Here is a 20,245-nt window from a genome sequence, read left to right on the forward strand (position 1 = left end):
GAGAAGAACCCGTCCAGAAGACCTGTACATTTTTTTTTCTTTTTGATTTTTTACCTGGATTACTGAGATGCATCAGGACAAACAGAATATAAAGATATCTATGCAGCACCAGGAGAGACTCAGTTAAACTTTTCTGCACTCAACTCCAAGTTTACCACAGAATGCATTTAAAGGCTAAAAAACGTGGATTTTGCAAATGTCTCCTTAAATAACTTATCCTGTTAGCATATCACAGGAAGTTATACGTGTGTTATACAAGCAATGGATTTTTTTACAACACTTTCGAAGCACAGGTGTGCACATGCTCAGTTCTATCCACAGTGGGAGCATTTGGATATGTGCGAAAACCTGAGTTCTTATCTTGATAAGTGGAAAAACATCCCACATGACTGCACAACTTCCACAGAAATGTCCCTCTAACCTCATCTCCACATGTCTAATTCATCATTCACTTTCAGCAGACTTGGTCTAATTGCCTTTAGCTGCTTGATAAAATCTCATTTGGGAAATTCAGTGCACATCCTCGATTCATCTTTGTGTCTCCACAGAGATGTAAACCTTTGGCATGCAGGGATGCAAATATTATAAAATAGAAAATGCAAACTCAGGTTTAGAGCATCTCAACTAAAATGTGGTTAAAATTCATCCTAAAATATACAACTAGAGCAGCTAGTGTTTTACAGGCTTATACAATAAATCAATGGCTGAAAAACATACATGTAAGGATTTAAAATTTTGTTAGTAATTAATTTGTACCATGATGAAACACACTATTGCTGTTAATGCATTAATACCGACAAACAGAAAAAAATATGTCTCTTATTTTCAGATTTTGAGATACAACCAATCATCCTTTCTTTTCACTATAGGAAGTGACATCACATGTTGACAGCATTGTATCAGACACGCCCCCTGAAAATAAGGAGAGGGGAGAGGGCATGAGATAAACTGTGGTAGATTCAGCGGCAGACGTTGGATTGGCATGGCTGTGTGCAGCTCAGCACTGAAATCTACATCCACAAGGCTCCTGCCTGGACATTTGGATTCTCTCTCAAACAGCCTTAAAATGATGCTGGACAGAGGAACACAAAGCGTTGCTCTTTTTTCACAGCATGCTTTCGTGCACTGGGAGATAGAGAGGGAAATCTAAAGGGGGGTGGGGTGGGGGCAACATCACCACACACATGAGCGATGCTCCGTGAGCTCCTCGTTTTCTTTTCAGACCGTCTGTCTTTTTTGCACAAAGATCTGGGACTAATGGACGGATGCAGCAATGCAACTCTCTGCTTGTCATGCTTGAATCATATTTTCATATATCCTTTTTTGTCAAAGCCCTCCTTGTCGTTGTCTGTCAGTGCTGTCAGACGAACTGTGGGGTAGTGTGGCGGACACAGCGTTCTCCTCAACCCCYCTCTCCCTTGTCTGTGTCCCCGACTTCTCTTCATTCCCGGCTTGTTCGTGTTTATTCACCTCTTCTCAGCTCCACTCCTCTCTGTGTTTGGCTCAGTTTATCCCACTGCTTACTATCTCTCTCTCTTCGCTTATTTAAAACAAAAAGACTGCTATTCTATTTCAGCAGCGAGCTACATGATCTCTTGGAAAACAGTTTTCGCTGCTATTCAGCCATCTCATAATTCTTCAACGCTGTCAGGATTCCCTGTTCATGACGTCAGAATGCTTATTGACGAGGATTGATCCCCTCTACCCCAATCACTCATCCCTTCCCCTCCCTTGCCCTGATCTCTTGCCCTCTGACCTTCACCCTTTTGTCCTCAAGCCCCACCCACCTTCCTTTTTGTCCCTGACCTAAGCCTGTTCTCCCCTAACTCCTTTGACCCTCTTGACCATGTTGCCATGTGTCTGCCGGCTTCAACCTATCCTCGTCTTGCTGTCCTCTGTMTTTTGGACCCGGGGGGAAAACTGCCCAGCAACCTGTCAGTGCCCAGATCCTCACACCGTGGACTGCAGTGGCCGTGGGTTGACCCGTCTTCCTGAAGAGATCCCCTTGGATGTTCGAAGGCTTCTTCTAGCTGACAACTGGATACCCCGCATTCCCTCCGATTTTCTGGTTCTGTACAGTGACTTGGTCTATTTGGACCTCCGGAACAACACCCTATCCTGTATAGAACCTGGGACCCTGAGCACCTCATCCAGACTGGTCTTCCTCGATCTGGGTAGCAACAATCTGACTGAAATCCCCAAGGGGACTTTTGGGGAATCACGCAGCTTGATCAAACTGCGACTGGGAAACAACCCATATTTGAGCATGGTGAATGAGGACGCTTTCCTGGGCCTCACCTCTTTGCGAGAACTTGAACTGGAACGTAACGCACTGTCTACGCTAAAAGTGGGGGCTCTAAGTCAGCTGCCCTCTTTACGCGTGGTGAGACTGGAGGGCAACCCCTGGGTGTGTAACTGCAACTTTGCCAACCTGTTTGAATGGCTAACTGAGAACAGTCACAAGCTTCCAAATGGTAAGTAATCACATTTCAGAGTCATTTTCTGTTTGCTGTGCGTGACCCAGATAGAGCGTATCTGAGTGCAGCATTCAGCAGTAATATGGTAAATCCACTGCCATAACACTTCTCTGGTCTATTTATGTTTTCCCCGTAGGAGAGGAAACCCCCTCCCTGTCCCTCGTTCTAAATTTGTCTCTTTCTTCCTCCACCCACACAGCCAATAACGTGTGAGACTTTGTGTGTAACATGAGACAATAGCACTTGTTTGAAAGTGATAAGCATGCTTGAAAAAGAAATAAAAAAATCAGTTTGATAACATCCCAACACATTATGCCATTCAAAGAAACAACAGGTCACAAATTAGCTTAGAGCTGTTTAAGTTGACTTTGTAGATAAAGCAAATGCTGACATGCAGGTCTTCATTCAAAAGACTAATCTGAAGGTTTTTCGGTGAGATGAGTATTTCTGAAGGACTTTCCCTTTAGTAAACGTTGCAATCTATTTTTCTACACATTTCAGAACAAATACAGACATTAGTGTTGTGTGTATTCTACATGCCCACTGACTCCATCTAACACTGAGCCTTAGCCAGCTGGGTTAGCTTATGTAACAGGATGGACATTTTGGTGATTTTCTAAAGCACCCTCAGTGTGTGCATGTTTTTAAGAGCTAAGAAGATAACAGAAGTATTCATTGTAAGATTTGTAAACCTGGAGTTGGTTGCTGTTATCAGTCAGAACTCTGATTAAAATTGTAACAGTCTTATCTTTATTGACTTCAGTGAGCTACAACATTTGGATTATCTACAATTTTTTTCCCCTGTAGCCATTTATTTCCAGCATATCCAGCATATTTATTATGTGCTCTGTGCAGCCCACATATGTTCTGCGAAAAGCAAGTCGAATGTAAAACGCTACTGATGTCCTTGCAAAGGAATCAGACAACAGTTATCTCGTGAGCGCAGGCAGGGACGTGGGAGCAAGGAAGCAAGAATAAACAGATCTGACAGTTGAGCCACACATGACTCGGGACACGTGCTGTTGTCGTTTTTACTTCAGACTGTTTGCAAGAAAACATGGATTGGATTTTCTTTTGTTTGAATCCCGACTTACAAAAGGAACTTCTAAAATCCAGACAATTGATTAAACAATCTGACATTGCTGTTCAGATCATTTTGTTCACACAGAGATCAGCTTTAGTTACCAGCTGCAGATAATCTAACTCATTGTATGTTATGCTGGAAATTATTATTGGCTTAAGATGAAGTGAGAATAAATAAACCAATGCAAAGTTTGATGTCCGCACAATCCAAGACATCAAAGTCCTTTTGCTTGTTAAATTGTGAAGACAAAAACCTAATTTCCGTTTTTTTTCCAGAATTGGGTTGGGTACTGCTGGGCTGGAGCAAACTGCTGAYAACTCACAAAAAAAAAATCAAACTTCTGATGAACATTTAGGCGACAATCTTCTGTAATATTGATTCTGTTCTCACTTTCTTCTCACATCTTTCGTCCTCCACCACTAAAAGTTGATAAACTGGCACAGATCTTCAGTTCCCCAGGCAAAAGCCTGCAAATGCATTAATCACAAGTTCTAAGTGTTGTCAGCTCCAGAGAATAATGAATTGCATTAGCAGCTTTAGCAGGGCAGAAATCAACAGCATAAAAAGAAGTTAAAGGTCTGGTCAAGCTGATTTTCTGGCTGCAAAAGTGGCAACCAACTAAACAAATTAACTTTTTAAAGTGCATCTTATCTTAAACATGGTTTTGAATTTCTTATTAGTAAGTGTGGCTACATAAACTAGTCAACCAAAATGCACCAAAAGAAATTGTAAAAAATAAATAAATAAATAAAAAAGAAGCAGTCCTGAATTAGTTTTATCACCCTTTTTTGTTAAAGGTTTCAAATGATTTACTTTTTAATGTCAATGCTAAATCATATTTCTTCATTGTTGTTTTATTTAAATGTTTGACTTATTGATCACACAGTGTATTGCAGGTGTTTTTGAATTATATTATGTTTTTTTTTATTCAATTTATTCCCATTATCAGTAATTTATTCTAAGTTTCAAAAGAAATTTGACACAAGAAAAGACACATTGCTTTAAAAAATGTCAGTGTCACTGGGTGACAGACATGAAATAGCAGAAAGGTTAACAGTGAGATGGTTCTGCAAACATGGCTGGGTCACACATGCAGACATCACACTGCCAGACCTAATTAATGTAATGACTAAGCTCACTTGTGGAAAAAATAAATAAATTCCATGGCTAATTCTCTGAAATACTGTATTAAACATGGTTACACAATAACAGATGGACACTCATTAGTGAATGAGCTTGACTTAATGAGCTTCCTAGTTTGTATCAGCTTTAAACAACCAYCATTAGCGTGGGTGTTTTAACTTAAAATTTCATTGCTGAGTAAGTAATTTATAAATATTTTTTGTGTTTTTTAAATTTTTTTATTGCTGTGCTCTTCTCATTATTCTTCAACATCAGCTCTTAAATTGCTAAAAATTCTATTAAAATCCTGTTTATGAATGTGTGGAAAAAAGAGCAAAAGCTCAAATGATGTTAAAAACATTTCTGGTTACCACAACAACTCATTGTTTCAGATCAACGCTGCATAATAATTCTAACSTAACAAGCAAAATGTCTCAATGAGCATTCTTAACACTGACTTGCTTCTGAAAGTGTTGAAAGTCAGATTTTGCAGCCAGTTTTTTTATGTTACAATTTGTTATTAAACTGAAGCAGCAGATAAGCTGCACCTGCATCCTGCAGAATGCTGTCGCATATTCAACAAGTTTTTGATGTTAATAACCTGAGCCGGATATGTCAAATTTAAACAAAAACGCGGTGGGACAAAATGAATACATGATTTAAATAATGGTATTTTGTATTTTTATTTTATTCCCTCTTTACCTTGTATGTGTAATGTTTAGGGAACTTTACTTCAATTTCTTTTTTCCTTTTTCAACATATCCCAAAGATGAGAGATGTTGTCAAAAAAGATGAAGAAAAGTCGCAGCTTTGTTTTAAAGTGCTAAAATAAAACAATCCACAAAAATGGTCACATGTTCTGTGTAAATCTAACAAACCGAAACACCTTTTCTGAAATAATGCTTCTGTTTGCTGCCAAAATGCTACGTAGTTACAGCTAACATATGCTGTATACAGCCTTTATTGTATTTTAACCCCCTGTTGCTCTTCAGTCAGCATTTTAAAGTTTCAGTTTTAAGACTGAGACTTTGTGGGTCATTTTGACCCACAGGCAGCAGGAGGGTCAAGGTAAATGCTGCCTAAAGCTGAATACTAACACTGCTCTTGCTCTGCACATTACACTGACAAACCTGTAGGTTTGAAACTTCTTTTTTTTCAGCTATTCTGAACAGGACAGATGCTGTGTAGGTTGTAGTGACTGAGACTGCTGGCTGCACATCAGCTCTCAAAAATATCCTCCAACAAACATTTCAGYGGTGAAGAACTTCAACAACCTCAGCACTGCGGATGTGTGGCTGTGCCTTCGTTGTTTTACAGTTTCACTGCATAAAATGTAAGACATGTTAAACCTTATTTGGAAACACACCATGTTCTGCAGTAAAATTATTATTATATTTTTATTTTAGTTTCTGTATAAACAACAGCTTTAASTCACTGTTAAAATGCTTCAAGATGCTGAAAGAAATATCGAGTTATTTCGTGTTCGTTACCAGGATGTGTGCGAAACCATTCAGAGAATGTGCAATTGCATTGAGATGTCTTAAAGAAYGGCCRTACAAAACCAGAGAGCTGATGTCCGGTTTAATAATACCAGGGAAATCAGASCGAATCAGGAAATAACAAGAGTTTTTATCATTAGCTTCAGGGCATGACTCCGCCTATTGATTACATCATCAGGGTGGGGGGCTGTCTTTGTCAGAGTCCTGCCCTTGTACAATAAACCTATTCTAATTATTAAAAAGTTCAATATGTGTTGTATTTGTTATCAGGCATGTAACTATTAATAGAATAATTAAGTTTAATAAAATCATCAAGTTAATCAAAAGTCACATTTAACAGTCATTACAGTTTTATCTTAAAACAAACCAAATGTGTAATGTAACTAAGTWACATAAACCCCAATAATTTCTTCAATCCTAATGCTCAATATTTAACACAAAACTTCTTATTGTTGTGCCATCTACATGAGTGCAAAGCCWATAAGAGATTTCCATTGAAATTCCTCATCAGGACAGAATGATAAGATTTCACAGTAAACTCCAACCCGCCAGCCTGGTTAAAACCAGCCCCTTGTTCTTTGCTTTGTTGAGTACAGAGGGTCTGAACTCTCAGTTATTGAGAAGTGATTTCTGGAGGCGTGGACTCTGTTGAAGTTTAAAACAATTGGCTCTGATTTACTCAATTGCTAACATTTGGCAGTGACATRATGTGCCAGCTCGACCGCRAAGGAAGCTAGGCTAAGAAGCTAGTCGGAAGTTGCGTGTGCTGTAAACAACTATCCTGTACAGGAAAGAGAGAAGTACCGAGCCAAACGAGATGGCTGTAAAAGAGAGCTGCAGGCTTTGTGAGACAAATCTAATTGAATTTGGAAGCCTTGTCAACACAGTCGTTCACTTCCTCTGCTGCCATTGCTAAACTACAAGCTGTTGCTAAACTCAGTGTTGTCGTTCACAACTCCTCCTTCCGTTCACTGATTGGCCCGGTTGAAATTTTACCGGAGAAATTCTTTTCTATGGGAGAAAATGCACACAGAGCAGTGAAGGGAAACTAGAACTGAGCGTAACTATAGTTGCGTTTCCATTGACCATGAAAATGCTCAAATTAGAATTTCGAAAATAAATTTGCTCAATGGAAACACACCAATTTTGAAATTTTTTTTACATTTTTCAACAAAATGTTTTTGCGCTAGGATGAGGTGTTTTTTTTTTCGCAAAACTGCAAATGAAACACTTTTCGCATCATAGAATCACGTGATCAACAACCAGCTGTTTCTACTGGCGAAAAAGATGACAACGAATAAGATAACAGGAAGTATAAGTAGTAGTAGTAGTAGTAATATCACAGAAGTAGTAAAAGAAAGTAGTAAAATCACCGCCTACAATTGTCCAAAAACACAGCATATGTAGCCACTCCTAAGTAGGGGCTTGTCTCTGGAAAGCCTCGATAAAAGACGCCGACGTCTCCTCTGATGATGAGCGCTAGTGTCGTGGTAGCAACATGCTATGTGTTTACATCCATCGCTGCCATGTTTGTAATGACTTATCGCGAGAACAAACGTATTCACGCATGACTTTAATAGCATTTCTTACTTAATGGAAACACCGCAGTTGCGAAACTGTGTTTTTCGACATTAATAGAATATCGACAAAGTTTTGTGCACATTTGCAATGGAAACGCAGCTTGTGTAGGAAGGCAAAGACCAGGCTAGTATTCTGCTGTCACATCATTAAACAAAAATAAATCTAAAATTTAAACCAGGAGGAAAATTAAACTGAGTCTTTAGCTAATTCAAAAACTGTAAAGTAAACAGAACTGTGCTTATTTAGGTTTTCTAATACACTTACAGCCTCCTCCTGAAAGCCTGCATAATGCAGCAGATGCAGAGCTGATGCTCTAAATCCAATTCCCATTTCATTTTTCACTTTTTGATTTCCCTCATGATTTTCAGTTCACATCGCATCACACTTTTCTGTTTGTATTACTTTCATTACTGCAGGTCAGAATAACAAGCGGTGGGAGGATGCTTAAAGTTCTGGACTTCTTAAAATAAAATGCATGAATAAATAAACAAAAAGAGATTTCCTTTCACATGGCCATGGTTGGTTTCATGAGCACAGCTTTGGAGATCAATAAAACTCTCTGAGACAAAGCTGATTCATTATGTTCTTTAAAAACGTATTGTGACCAGACCCAACTGTGCTCATCTTCTTACATATGTTTGTAAGTTACCATGTAAAAGGTTTTTTTAGCCACCAATCAGGCTCATGCATATTTCAGAGGAAGACCAAGTGTAAACATGATCCACTGCTGTCTCCAGTGCTCTTGGGTTAAGGATGAACAAAGGCCATGTATAATTCAGAGTGACACAGTTCTACAGCACATTGGCCAGGGTAATTGGAGCTACAGCCGCCTACAGGGCAGAGCAGACCTGTTTCTCATGGGAGATGGGAGACTRGGACTGAGGCCCCATCAAGGCGGCTATCAACACTACTCCTGACCTGAACAGTTTTCTCTGCAAACTAGCAGTTTATGTGACAGCTGGGTCAAAGTCGGAGTTTTCCTTCGCAGCCAAATGAGTTGCTCCTTTGAGAGTTGTTACCACACCGTGGACCCGGTTCTGAAAATATGATGTCACTGTCCAAGCTCTGCGTGGCATGCACATGATGCTGCACCGCTCTGCATGACATCTCTTTCTATCTTCACCACCCCATGGGTTTGTGTGAGAAAATATCTGTTCCATTAACACAGGCTGACGGCTTGTTTTATCTTGGCCTAATTTAATGTTTATTTAAAGTTGGGATGTGACAGAAAATGTGCTGGCATAGGAGAGCAGAAAAGGTGGACAGAATTATATAAAAAACAGCTACTCTATCCAGAAATGTTAAGGTGGTAATCTGCCAATTTCCAAACTAAAAACATAAAGTGAAACACCAAACTTATTATTGTACTGGGATTATGCATCATTATCTTTGACTGACTTGTGTTTTCAGCTTTTTAGTTGACTACAAAGCCTTTATAACTGTTTTTTTAAAGTTAGTCTATTTGTTTTAATAAATTCTGGCAGGAGAGAAAGAAAAACTATGCAGAACCATGAAAACATGTTTCAGTTGGAAGGGACTGTGAGCATTTGTAAATAGGTAATTTAACTAAGGACTTTGTAGTATATAAAATATCATAAAACCAAATAGCAAGTAAGTAAGTAAAGTTTTATTTCAATGGTGCCTTTCACAGAAATAAATTCACAAGGTGTTGTACATTTAGGGAAGGGGGAGGGGGCACTTAAGAAACACCCATTCAAGAAGACATGCAAGACAAACATGGGGGAACAGGTGAAACCGTTACATATAAGCATTGGAATGCACACTAACTGTGCCTTATCTGAAAATAAAGATTAAAGAAATATGTGCATGCTTACAAAATAAAGACATGCAAATAATTATGGTAACTGTAAAATCTGACACATAAATAAATGGCCACATTGCTGGTTTACATAACAAATGTTCATAACTMATAAATATAAAAATAGATATGTCATTTTAAAATATCACAACAAACTATTTGTGCTTTTATATGTTTTTCCCTTACAATCATGCAATATTTCTAGTTTTTCTTACTAAAGGAATTTCTTTTGATTTGTTCATTCCTGCGAACATTATTGGTTGTTTTGTAGATGCATTGTACATATTATCAACTTTGCTCAAAATAATTTATTTACCTCCATAACTAAATAAAATTACAGCATCTCTGCATTCATGTCAAAATGATACCATGGACACGAGTGGCACATTCGCCTGATTTAGAGAACTATAACAGGGACAGTTTTGTGAAATTTTGAATTGGAGTGTTTATCTGCAGGATTTTAGATGTTTTAACAGATAAATCTCCAAGCTGAGAGCATAAACGTACGACTGTGCAAAGATCAATCTGGCCAGACAGAGCAGTGGTAAAAGACAGAGGTGCAACAAGCGTCCGATATCAGTCTGCCACCAAAGGTAGATCAATCACAGCTGAGACAGGAGATAGCCTATCCTGTCAACTGGCTGTGATCCTAAATGTAATCCATCAACAGTCTGTGCCAGAGCTGAAACAGATCTGTGTGGGCCAACGTACCTGGGAGTGTAAGGGTGTGATTTATGCTGCATAGACAGTGGACTGCTCTGCAACCTAACCTTTTATTTTAACAGAAGTGTTTTGAGGTCATTTATGTAAAAAGTACAGTGTATCTGTGTTCTCARTTTGCCCAAATCCCATTCAAAAATATCATCCTACTTTTAATAAGGTTTGGAGTAATAAATAGTTTGAATTGTCTGGCTGATTTGATGATTAGTTAATAGATAAATATTTAAAGCATCTTATTTTTGGGACGGGGACGCACACATACCCACAATCTCAGTGTAGTGTTCAACAGATCACATTACGAGGGATTCCTGTTTAAAACTGTGCAACTTTCACTGCTAGAGTTGCACGGAATTAACTTATTTATTTATTTATTACTTTTCTGCATCAGGTTAGACAATTACAAATAAATCTAATACAAATAATAATTTCATCCCTGGTGCCTCACATGGAAAGCAAATGCATTTTGGTCTTGTTTTCTTGTCGTTTAATCTGTCCTCACTGAGTCTATGCTGGCCGCTCTGTGGCAAGTTAATTACATCCCAAGATTTATATTTGTTATATTTCCTCAATAAAACTAGAAGCAACAATTTTACWATGGAATTTATGGCAAGTTTATGACCACCATTGTACAACTGCACTATGCATTTAAACAAGGGTGATTGTAAACTTAGGAAGTCAAACTAGATTTATCAAATTTAGTCATGGGCTTATTCAATGTCAAGAAATGTTGTCAGACTGATAGCAATATGTAAAGRTTTACGAGTGAATATAAATAACACTGTGATGAGAAAAAACAAAGTATATTTCAAAACAAACTTTATGGGATGTGATGCAGCCAGGGCTGCTAAAGATGCATAACACAAAAGGCTTTTCAATATCACTGCAAGCAGATCTGACTGTTGTTGCTACTATGCTCTTATGGCATCAACTGCACTTCTGTTGGCATTAAATAATCTTCGGTGGAACAAAYATAAATGAAGACTTACTTACTTAGGTCTTATAAGGTCACCAAGTGCAACTTTTAGTGCTTTAAGCAGTGCCTGCTTTAGATAGGAAATGTGCTGTGAATTTTATTTTCTCAAGAAAATGCATGTCAGAGCRGTGCCTCTTTTTTATTTATGCATTTTAGGGAACTTTCCCACTATCTGCCCACTGAGTTCCACTGAATTTTAAATGAGTTGCAAAACYACTTTCCAAAGAACCTATTGGTCAGCCGCTGGCACATTGTGTCGATCTGTTATCTCAAACTAAAACGAGTTGTTTGCAAGTAAGATAAAAATCAATTCATTAAAAAAATAATACAAAACTTAAAAATGTGTTTTTATTTATCCAAATCTCGTAACTGTTAGTACACACTTTTACTCTGCATCAGAAGTGCATTTATTTCTAATATCAGGCTTTGCAAATTAATGTCTTGCATGAAAATGTTTTGACACATAAAGCACCTTCTAGAAGACTAGCAGCTGCCAGATAAAAAGATTAATAAAACTTTATACTAACTCATTAATTTGCTGTAATGGCTGTTGTGTTGAGGGTCAAAAGGAGCTTGAGTTTACAAACAGTAGGTTAGATGTGGGGTATATAATTAAGACATGCTGTCAGTCCATCACAGGGCCAACACAGAGACACAAGACCAACATGTACAAACATATTAACATTTAGAGTGCATTCACACCAGCCCTGTTTAGTCCGCTTTAATCAAACTCTAGTTCATTTGCCTAGAAGGTCAGGTTTGTTGGAGGAGGTGTGAAAGCGTAATCAAATTCTTATTTGGACCAAAAAAGTGAACTCTAGTTCACCTCCAAACCTAGGTTTCGGTTYGGTTGACGTAAACTCTGGTGTGGTTTGAWTGCATGTGTGAAAACCGAAAGGGCCGGTGACCRCTCCAAAAGCAGGAASTKGACTTTAACGCAGGGCATTCTGAGTAATAACTGTAATAAAGTTASTCATATCTTGTAAATACCTCACTGGATGTCTGTATCAGGTGGATATCATGGCTGTGAAACTGGACGCGCTCCTCCTCGGTGAACGCTGCCTCACATGGAGCCGTTTCAGCCGCCTTCTGTGAAAAACAAAACATTCTCCGCAGTTCTGCCTCATCTTCCTCTGATGTTGAGCCCATTGCTGAAGACTGATTGCCAAAAAACAAAACAAATAAATCCTACAACCACTCAAATCTAATTTCACTCTCTGTCCTTGTTTACATTTTGTGAAGAAGGAAGTTGCGCTTCATGTCGTCTTCTGAGGTTTTTGTGTCAATTTCTTCAGTGGTTCTTGGTGCAGCGCCCCCACGGGCGAGTAGGGGAACAGGTTGTTCACAGGGTTTAGGTTGTTTGACAGTGCAGTGTGAATGTTACGGAGCCCACGAGAGGACACGGGAGACTTTTTTTTTCTTTTGTGTTCCCACGCAATAGTATTGCGTTACCTCGCAATAACTTTTGCTTTCCCTCGCAAAAGTCGTCACTGTTGTGCCTGCCGGTTTATTAACGCATTCACCTGTTCACCATTAGCGAGTTAGCCTACTACTTTTTATTTGAAAAAATCATTGATATTTGAACACGGTGCAGCCATGCAACATTATCAATTTCATGAACTGTAGCGACACATCCTGTTTTGGTAACCTGATATTTCAAAATAAAAGTCATTTAATTCAGTTCTTATACAAAACAAACTTTTGTGTGGGAACGTAAAACAATTTTGCAAGGTAACGCCAGAAGTTTTGCGAGGTAACGCAAAAGTTTTGCGAGGTAACACAGATATATTGTGAGGCAAAGCAATAGCATTGCGTGGGAATGCAAAAGGAAAAGAAAAGCCCCCCCATGTCCCCTCGCGGGCTCCGTAGAATGCGAACCACACCAACTGAAAATGTAAACAAATCTTGCCATTTTGGTCCCCAATAGAACCRAGTCCAGTGGACTATCAGGTGTGAATATGACCTTAGGGTCAATTTARAATATCTAATTTACATAAAAAGCATGATTTTAGATTGTGAGGGAAAACTGCTATTTATTACATCTCTTCTCACCAGCATATAATGTAACAAATCCTCATAATGTMTATTGTGTTGCAGAACCTTATTTTATTTTTCCTGAGACAGACACACACGAGCCGATTTAAAGTCTTCGTTGTTTGGTTTTCCTTCTGGCTTTAGCTGTTTTTGTTATTGGTTTAGGTTCTGATGTTATAAGGTTGTTTAATCCCCAAAGCACTGGATAGAAAAAGCCTTTCTCTAAGTGCCTTGAACTACAAAGAATCATTCACGTGACATCGTTTCCATTTTCACAAGTCATAAATAGCAATACGAACTATCCATCTGTGTTTCAGTGACATGTGTGGGACTTTTCCCACACAACCTTTTTGAAGTTTGTCCTTGCTGAGCTATTGTAGGAACAAGGTGATGCAGCATCCTTACATTATTGTTGATGATCTATTTGGGTAAAATTGGGCCAGTTCAACAGTGCCAGAAAACAAAAAGCCAACGATGCAGTTTTCAAAAAGTCAGTATCTCTTTATTTGAATGAACGGATTGTGCAGTACAGGATTTTACTGTGTTGTTAATTAACTTGTCAAAAATAGATTCTGTTCAAAATATATAAAACAAATTAGCWTGAAGCTGGAATAGGCTAGATGTTTGTTTTAGGCAGCTCAGACAATAATTATCTGGTTAAGACTTAGGTTTCAATTCCCTGCAATTTTTATTTCTTTTAAATGAGGCTACATTCACTGAAATCTGGAGATCCTCTTAACGGGCAGCTTGTAATTATGAGAAACTATCATTATAGTCTTTGCTTCAGGAGGTCACTTTTTGCCAAGTATCACAGCTGTTGGTAAATCCCTCATCTGTCAGACAGTGCAAGTCTGTTTTTGTGCTTTTTAATTCAAATAGTTGTCTGTGACGACACAAATCATAGCTTCTGCATAAATCCTGGACATCGTGTTCTCTGAAAACGAAGCTTACAGTAATTCAAGGTTTTTGTTGATGTTTTTAGAGCTTATCAAACCTGAGGGAAAAAAGTGGGTTTCAGGGCAAAATATAGATTAAGTATAATGTTTAAAAAAATCAGTTGAGTAAGACAAAAAGTAAAAAAGTTGTTTGACTCACATTTCACTCACTCATATTGATTTTGGGAAAGGTTCCAGTTTTACTGTCACTCACAATTCAAACGTTATTTTTAGATCATGGGATTTKAATWTAATAGTTCTGTAACTATAAAAGGYGATGTTTTAAAGAGTACTATTCTACTTTCACGTGTCATCAGCTGAGCGTCCAGATGAAGGTGCGACTTGGAAATGGCTGTGATTTGGTGTTAGTTCTGTCATCTTGCAACATTAAAAAGGTTTCAGGTTTAGGTCTTGGTTTGCCTGGTCTTCACTGACATTTTTATATTTTTCCTGTGCAGGCATGGGTTTTCCAAATTGCCTTCAGAATACGTGTGTGCATGTGTTTGTTTGTCTCTAGTCTTTTGCACCAGACCATTGCCCTTTGATTTCAGGAGTAACTGGTCCCCAACCCCCCTCCATCATCTCAAACTTCTCAAATATCGATTTGAAAGCCAGTTGTCATCTTTGTGCAGATTCACTGTTAACTTACCAGAGGTTTAYAGTAACTAAGTACATTTACTTCATTACAGTACTTACATAATTTATTTGAGGATTTGTAATTTTACTGTTTTTTTAAATTGTAACTTTTGCTTTTATTTCATTACATTTAAAACCTAAAAATTATACTTTTACTTCTTTACTTTAAAATTTAACACCTACACATTGCAAAATTAAATATGTCCAAACTCTTCATGAGAGGAGCTGTTTATGCTCTCCAAAAATGAAGAGTTAAATTTACTCAACCGTCATGTCATGGTTCCATTAAACCTAGTAGAATAAATTTAAAGCAATTTAATTATGTTCTTTAAAAGAAAATACATTGATCAATTTACTCAACTTGGTTTAGTGGAACCAGTTTGGTTAAGTAAATTCAACAGTTTATTTCTTAGAGTGTATAAAAGTAGATTTACTTTTACTTTCCCAATTTTTGTGAACAGTTTTCTGACTTTTACTGAAGTATTTCTCTCATTTATTTTTACCAACGTCATTTTCTGTTAAGGTAATTTTACTTTACTTTTTTATTACTTTTTTATTAAATACTTTATAGACCTCTGTAACCAGCTTAGAGACAAGTTCATCCAAGAGAGAAAAGTAAGTGAACATGTGCACTGTACAAAATGAAATGTTGGATTTACTTAACCATGTTATGTGATCTGGTTCCACTTAACTGAGTTGAGTAAATTCAAAGCAATATACAGTACCAGTTTTTTAACCAAAGAACATGAGCATGTTGCTTTGAATTTACTCAACTCAGTTAAGTGGAACCAGGTCACATAACATGGTTAAGTAAATCCAACATTTCATTTTTAGAGTGTGTTTTGTCATCAAATCAGTGCACATTCTTGCTTGTTTGGAGACTAAAAGGTTATTGGGCTCTTTTTTTGCCAAGCATAAGAAACACCATTCAGACTGTCATCAGTGAAGAGGTGCAACATGTAACATCTGTCGCTATTTGAGGGTGCACCAGTGCCCTGAGCATGGATGATTTGTATTTAAGAACCAGTGATGCAGAAGTGTAGGTTGGAACTTCGAGGAGACATATGCTTCCACTAGAACAAAGTCTTTCACAGAAGGTCTGTGGTTGTATCAACACAATAATGTCTAACCTTAATAAAACTGAGATTTAAGGTTTTTATTTTGTTTATTTAAAAGGGATTAACATTTTCATTTATCAGTTAATGAAAATAAATCACTGCTGGCATTGTATGGAAATAAACCCTTACAGTTACATCTGACACATTTCTTTATCAAATTAACAAAAAAAAAAGGTCAATGCTGTCAGTCTTGGACATGTGTATGATGCTGTCAGTTTAATTGAGCAATTTGGTTTCACGCAGCATCTCTTTGAAAGGAAAGAATTAGTTTAATCTCTTACTCTGAGTCCCAGAGGGGAGATTTGGAAACAGAAAACGTTGAAACTGAAACGCAGCTCCTCTATTGTGATTTATTGTATAGGCTTTTAACACCAAGGCTTCCTCACTGGTCTAAAGTTTGATTACAAATCAAAAAGAGAGGGAAAAAAAGCTATATTGAAGACCACCACTTTATATTTTCCTGTAATTTGAAGTGTATAATGGCTTACGTTACTCACTAATTGCTTGCTAGATGAGACGTGAAAATCTAGATTGTATTAGAGGATTAGTGTCACCAAGTTTTATCAAGCTCGTCAAGAGTTCAGTTACCAACCTAATTAATATTGTAACAAGTCAATCAGAGGACCAGGGAAACTGATTCCATGCCATCACTTTTTTTTTTCCTCCATGTAACTCAAAAACATTTAAAGGTCACTTGTCCTTTCACAATGCTTTAGAAATTAGGCAAGCCCTAAATGTCATTATTAAGTTTTGTTTATGCTAACACATTAAGACATTGTAAATTTAAATGCCAAATAAGAGCAAAAATAGCTTTTTTTAATTAGTACTGTGARGTAGGTAACTGCAGAAGAAATGTTTTCACTTATATCATACTGCAGCATGCTCTAATTTGTGCTAACAGCAAAGATCCATGCACTCTGAAATGTGTCCATTTGCATGTACAGCAACAGTATAAAGTTGCCACCCACATTGCTTCACCTCTTCCCACCAATATAGTGTTATTTTCCAGCAAGAAACGTTGCCAAAATTCTACTTCTGTATAGAGCAATATATTTGTAATGTTGGGAGTATTGCAGTCTGTGTCTAATTACTGCTTCTGTCAGGTAAAGTTTAACTGAATGTAAACTGTAAACATGCAAAATGAATCAATTGTATCATTAGTTGTCAGTAACGCATAATATAAAACTGATGTTAATGATCAAGGTATCTCATTTGAAAAGACCATTTAAAAGGGGACATACTAAACAACAGCTATAAAATAAAGGTGCATTAAAAGAAACATTAAATTTTGCAGATGTGTCAATGACAAAAAGCTGCTCTTTGTTTTGTTGGATGAGTTTGGTCAAGGTGCCCCGAAAAAAAATGCAATTGTGCTTTATTTATGTATTCAACACTCAAATCCTGCATTTAATAAAAACTACATAAAAATACATAGGTATCATGACATCCAGAGCTACTTAAACATTGTTTAGAACACACTAGTATACATAAAAACATGAATAAATCGTTATTTTACAGTATGTATCAAACACACTGTGTTCTAGTGATTCTAGTATTCTGAGAGCAAAGCCACAGGCATGCTGTAGGTGGGTGTACTGGATAAACACAACAAACTTCACCTCATCAAGTCATGAGGACTTTTGATMGACCTCACAGTTATTAAATCAGCTCCCAATCCTCTTAAGAAAGTGCATTAGGCTGCACAACTGAGATACTTTATAAAACTTAACTTTATGAATATTATGCAAGCGAGACATGTTTCTTTTAGTTTGTTTTTTTTTGTTTTCTTGTTAGAATTTCCATTGAATAATATAATTCAATCACTGTTGTGTCCTTTAATTTAATGTCGTCTCAGCAGAATACTTCTTTTTTCTTTCTTTCATTTTTATTCGCATTGACATGAATAAAACCCGGTTATTTTTTTCTTCGCCTTTGGCGTTCAGTTTTCTAAATGTTTTGTTTGTTTGCTTTTAGGTGTAGAGGGCATGGAGTGCTCCCTGCCCATGGACGGCAGACGTGTCTCCCTGACCCAGCTGTCTAAAGACAGCTTTCGAGAGTGCCAGGCCACGCTGACTCTAACAGACCTGCTCATCATCATTTTCTCTGGCATCTCTGTGTCGGTGGTGGCCATCATGACCAGCTTCTTTTTGGCATCGACGGTCCATTGCTTCCAGCGCTGGAGTAAAGGAGCCAAGGGAGACGAGGAGGACAGTGAGGAGTGAAAGCATTTTGTGTCGAGAGCGTGTGTCATCCTGGAACTTCAAACTATTTGAAGACACTGAAGTCAGCCCAGCTGTTTCTTACCAGGACTAAAGCACGAAGTGCTACTGACTCACTTTAAACATGGACATGAACTAATTAAAGACATTCCCAAGGAATGAGTACCAATCAAAGGTTAGTGAGTGTTATACGCCATCAGCAAAATTAAATTAGGGATCACTTTTTGTCTGTGAATACCTCTGATTTTTATTTGCACCAAATGGGTTTGGGGTTAAGGTCAAATGGCCTAAACAAATTCAATATTTTGAGGCCAAAACATATAACAAAGAAACATTTAAACGTAAAAGGTGTTACTTCTGCTGTCACCTTAGTATTAGAAAAACTAAAACCCTTTCAGCATCAACTCACATATTCAGCCTAAGGATCCAAATATCTATAAAGTATTAGAGGTAGTTTGAGATTTCTGATCACCTTCATTCAGACTTTATCTTTGTAAAACAAAGTACTCGACTGACTGAAGATCCACAACATAAAGGATGTTTTAACAGCCAATAACCTCAGTTTTTAACTGCTGCTAACTTGTTAAGCAGATTCTTCCCATATGAAAAAGCCTCATTCACGAACAGTAAAGGTTTTTTTTTTTTTACCAAAACTGAAAAAATAGGTTAACAATACCACTTGTTTTGAATCAAAGAGTGGCAGGAAGCTGGAAAAGATTGATATTTTCAGGCAGAAAAAAGTTGCAAGTAGATATTTTCTCACTTTAGCCGTGTTATCGTTATTTAGTCTAAAATTTGTATAAAAGAATCAAAAGATATATAATCAAACATTAAAATCAAACAATACACTGTATGTTCCTAGACTGAAACTATAAATTATGTAGAAAAAAAAGAATCCAAAATATACCCAACATATTCTTGAAAATGATGACAAACATGGTGTTAAATTAGAATCTATGTAGATTTATTCAGTCAAATAGCACACCTTAAATGGTAAATATATTTTTGGCAAGTTTCTTCAGATTCATACTGTCTTCATCTGCCAAAGAATAGGTTTAGGTAGAGAGAAAAAAAAGTGTGATATGAGGGCATTTCTGTGAGGGATGTGCTATKGAGTGAGGTAGGGATAGCTTCAAAAGAGAAAGCAATTTGCACTTTGTATAAAGATATTATACTCCAACAGTTATGGTCTCCAAAGATTTACATTTTCTTCCTGTCGGTGACTGAACCAGAAGTCTTGCTGGGCTTCATCCACACCGTGTTCAACAGCTATTAAATCACAGAGCTCAGAAGCAGTAGTTATTTACCATGTGACAGTTTTCAAAAAAAAAAAAAAAAACAGATTGCAGGCTGTGGTTGTTTGCAAGGTATCTGACAGCTTTTTGTTTCTTTTCTACAAATCAATTAAAGCTGCATAATGTGATTTATTTTTGTTCACAGCAGTGATAGTRCAATACACTTCAAATTAAATTAATCTTTTTTTGAATATATGCATTTAGTATTTTTAAATCCTTACAAAGAGTACACTCTTGTACGTATACATTTATTTTTTGATTTGTTTTTCTCATGTAAGGCATAAATAATTCAGCAGCAATGCTGAGATGTAGCAGTGGGTATCAAAATAGCCATGAGCAAATAATTATCGTAACWTATTATAGCTATAAAGGATACAACACTCTTCCATCTCTTCTGAATGAAATACAACCCTTAATGTGCAGAATCCTGAGGNTGTGGCCTTATTCATTGCTGATATTTTTCCATGGGCATCAGTAAAAGCACAAAAAGTTCATTTCATTAAACTGTTTTTATCTCAGTCCACATTTTCAAACGTTAAGTTCCATCAAAGTTTGGTGTGGTTACCAGTCTGTATTGTCGGTGTTAGTGTGATGTCCCATGTCGTAATGAAAATTCAACATTCGGTTCAATGTGATAATGGAACTCAATGGAAGTTGTGTATTTGCCAGAATGTGGCATACACAAATAGCACATGCCTACAGGAGATTATACAAACAGAAGTTTCACTAAAAC

General features: G+C 37.2%; 1 protein-coding gene across 1 annotated transcript; it reads left to right on the plus strand.

Annotated features, from left to right (window-relative positions):
- Nucleotides 1-919: 919 nt before the first annotated feature.
- On the plus strand, nt 920-19,939 carry lrrc38b (leucine rich repeat containing 38b). The gene is made up of 2 exons (XM_014009601.1): nt 920-2,474; nt 17,973-19,939. The coding sequence occupies exons 1-2, from the start codon at nt 1,847-1,849 to the stop codon at nt 18,218-18,220; spliced, it is 876 nt and encodes a 291-aa protein (XP_013865055.1). The 5' UTR covers nt 920-1,846; the 3' UTR covers nt 18,221-19,939.
- Nucleotides 19,940-20,245: the final 306 nt, after the last annotated feature.

Source organism: Austrofundulus limnaeus, unplaced genomic scaffold (genome assembly GCF_001266775.1).
Source record: "Austrofundulus limnaeus strain Quisiro unplaced genomic scaffold, Austrofundulus_limnaeus-1.0 Scaffold59, whole genome shotgun sequence".
Lineage (NCBI taxonomy): Eukaryota > Metazoa > Chordata > Actinopteri > Cyprinodontiformes > Rivulidae > Austrofundulus > Austrofundulus limnaeus.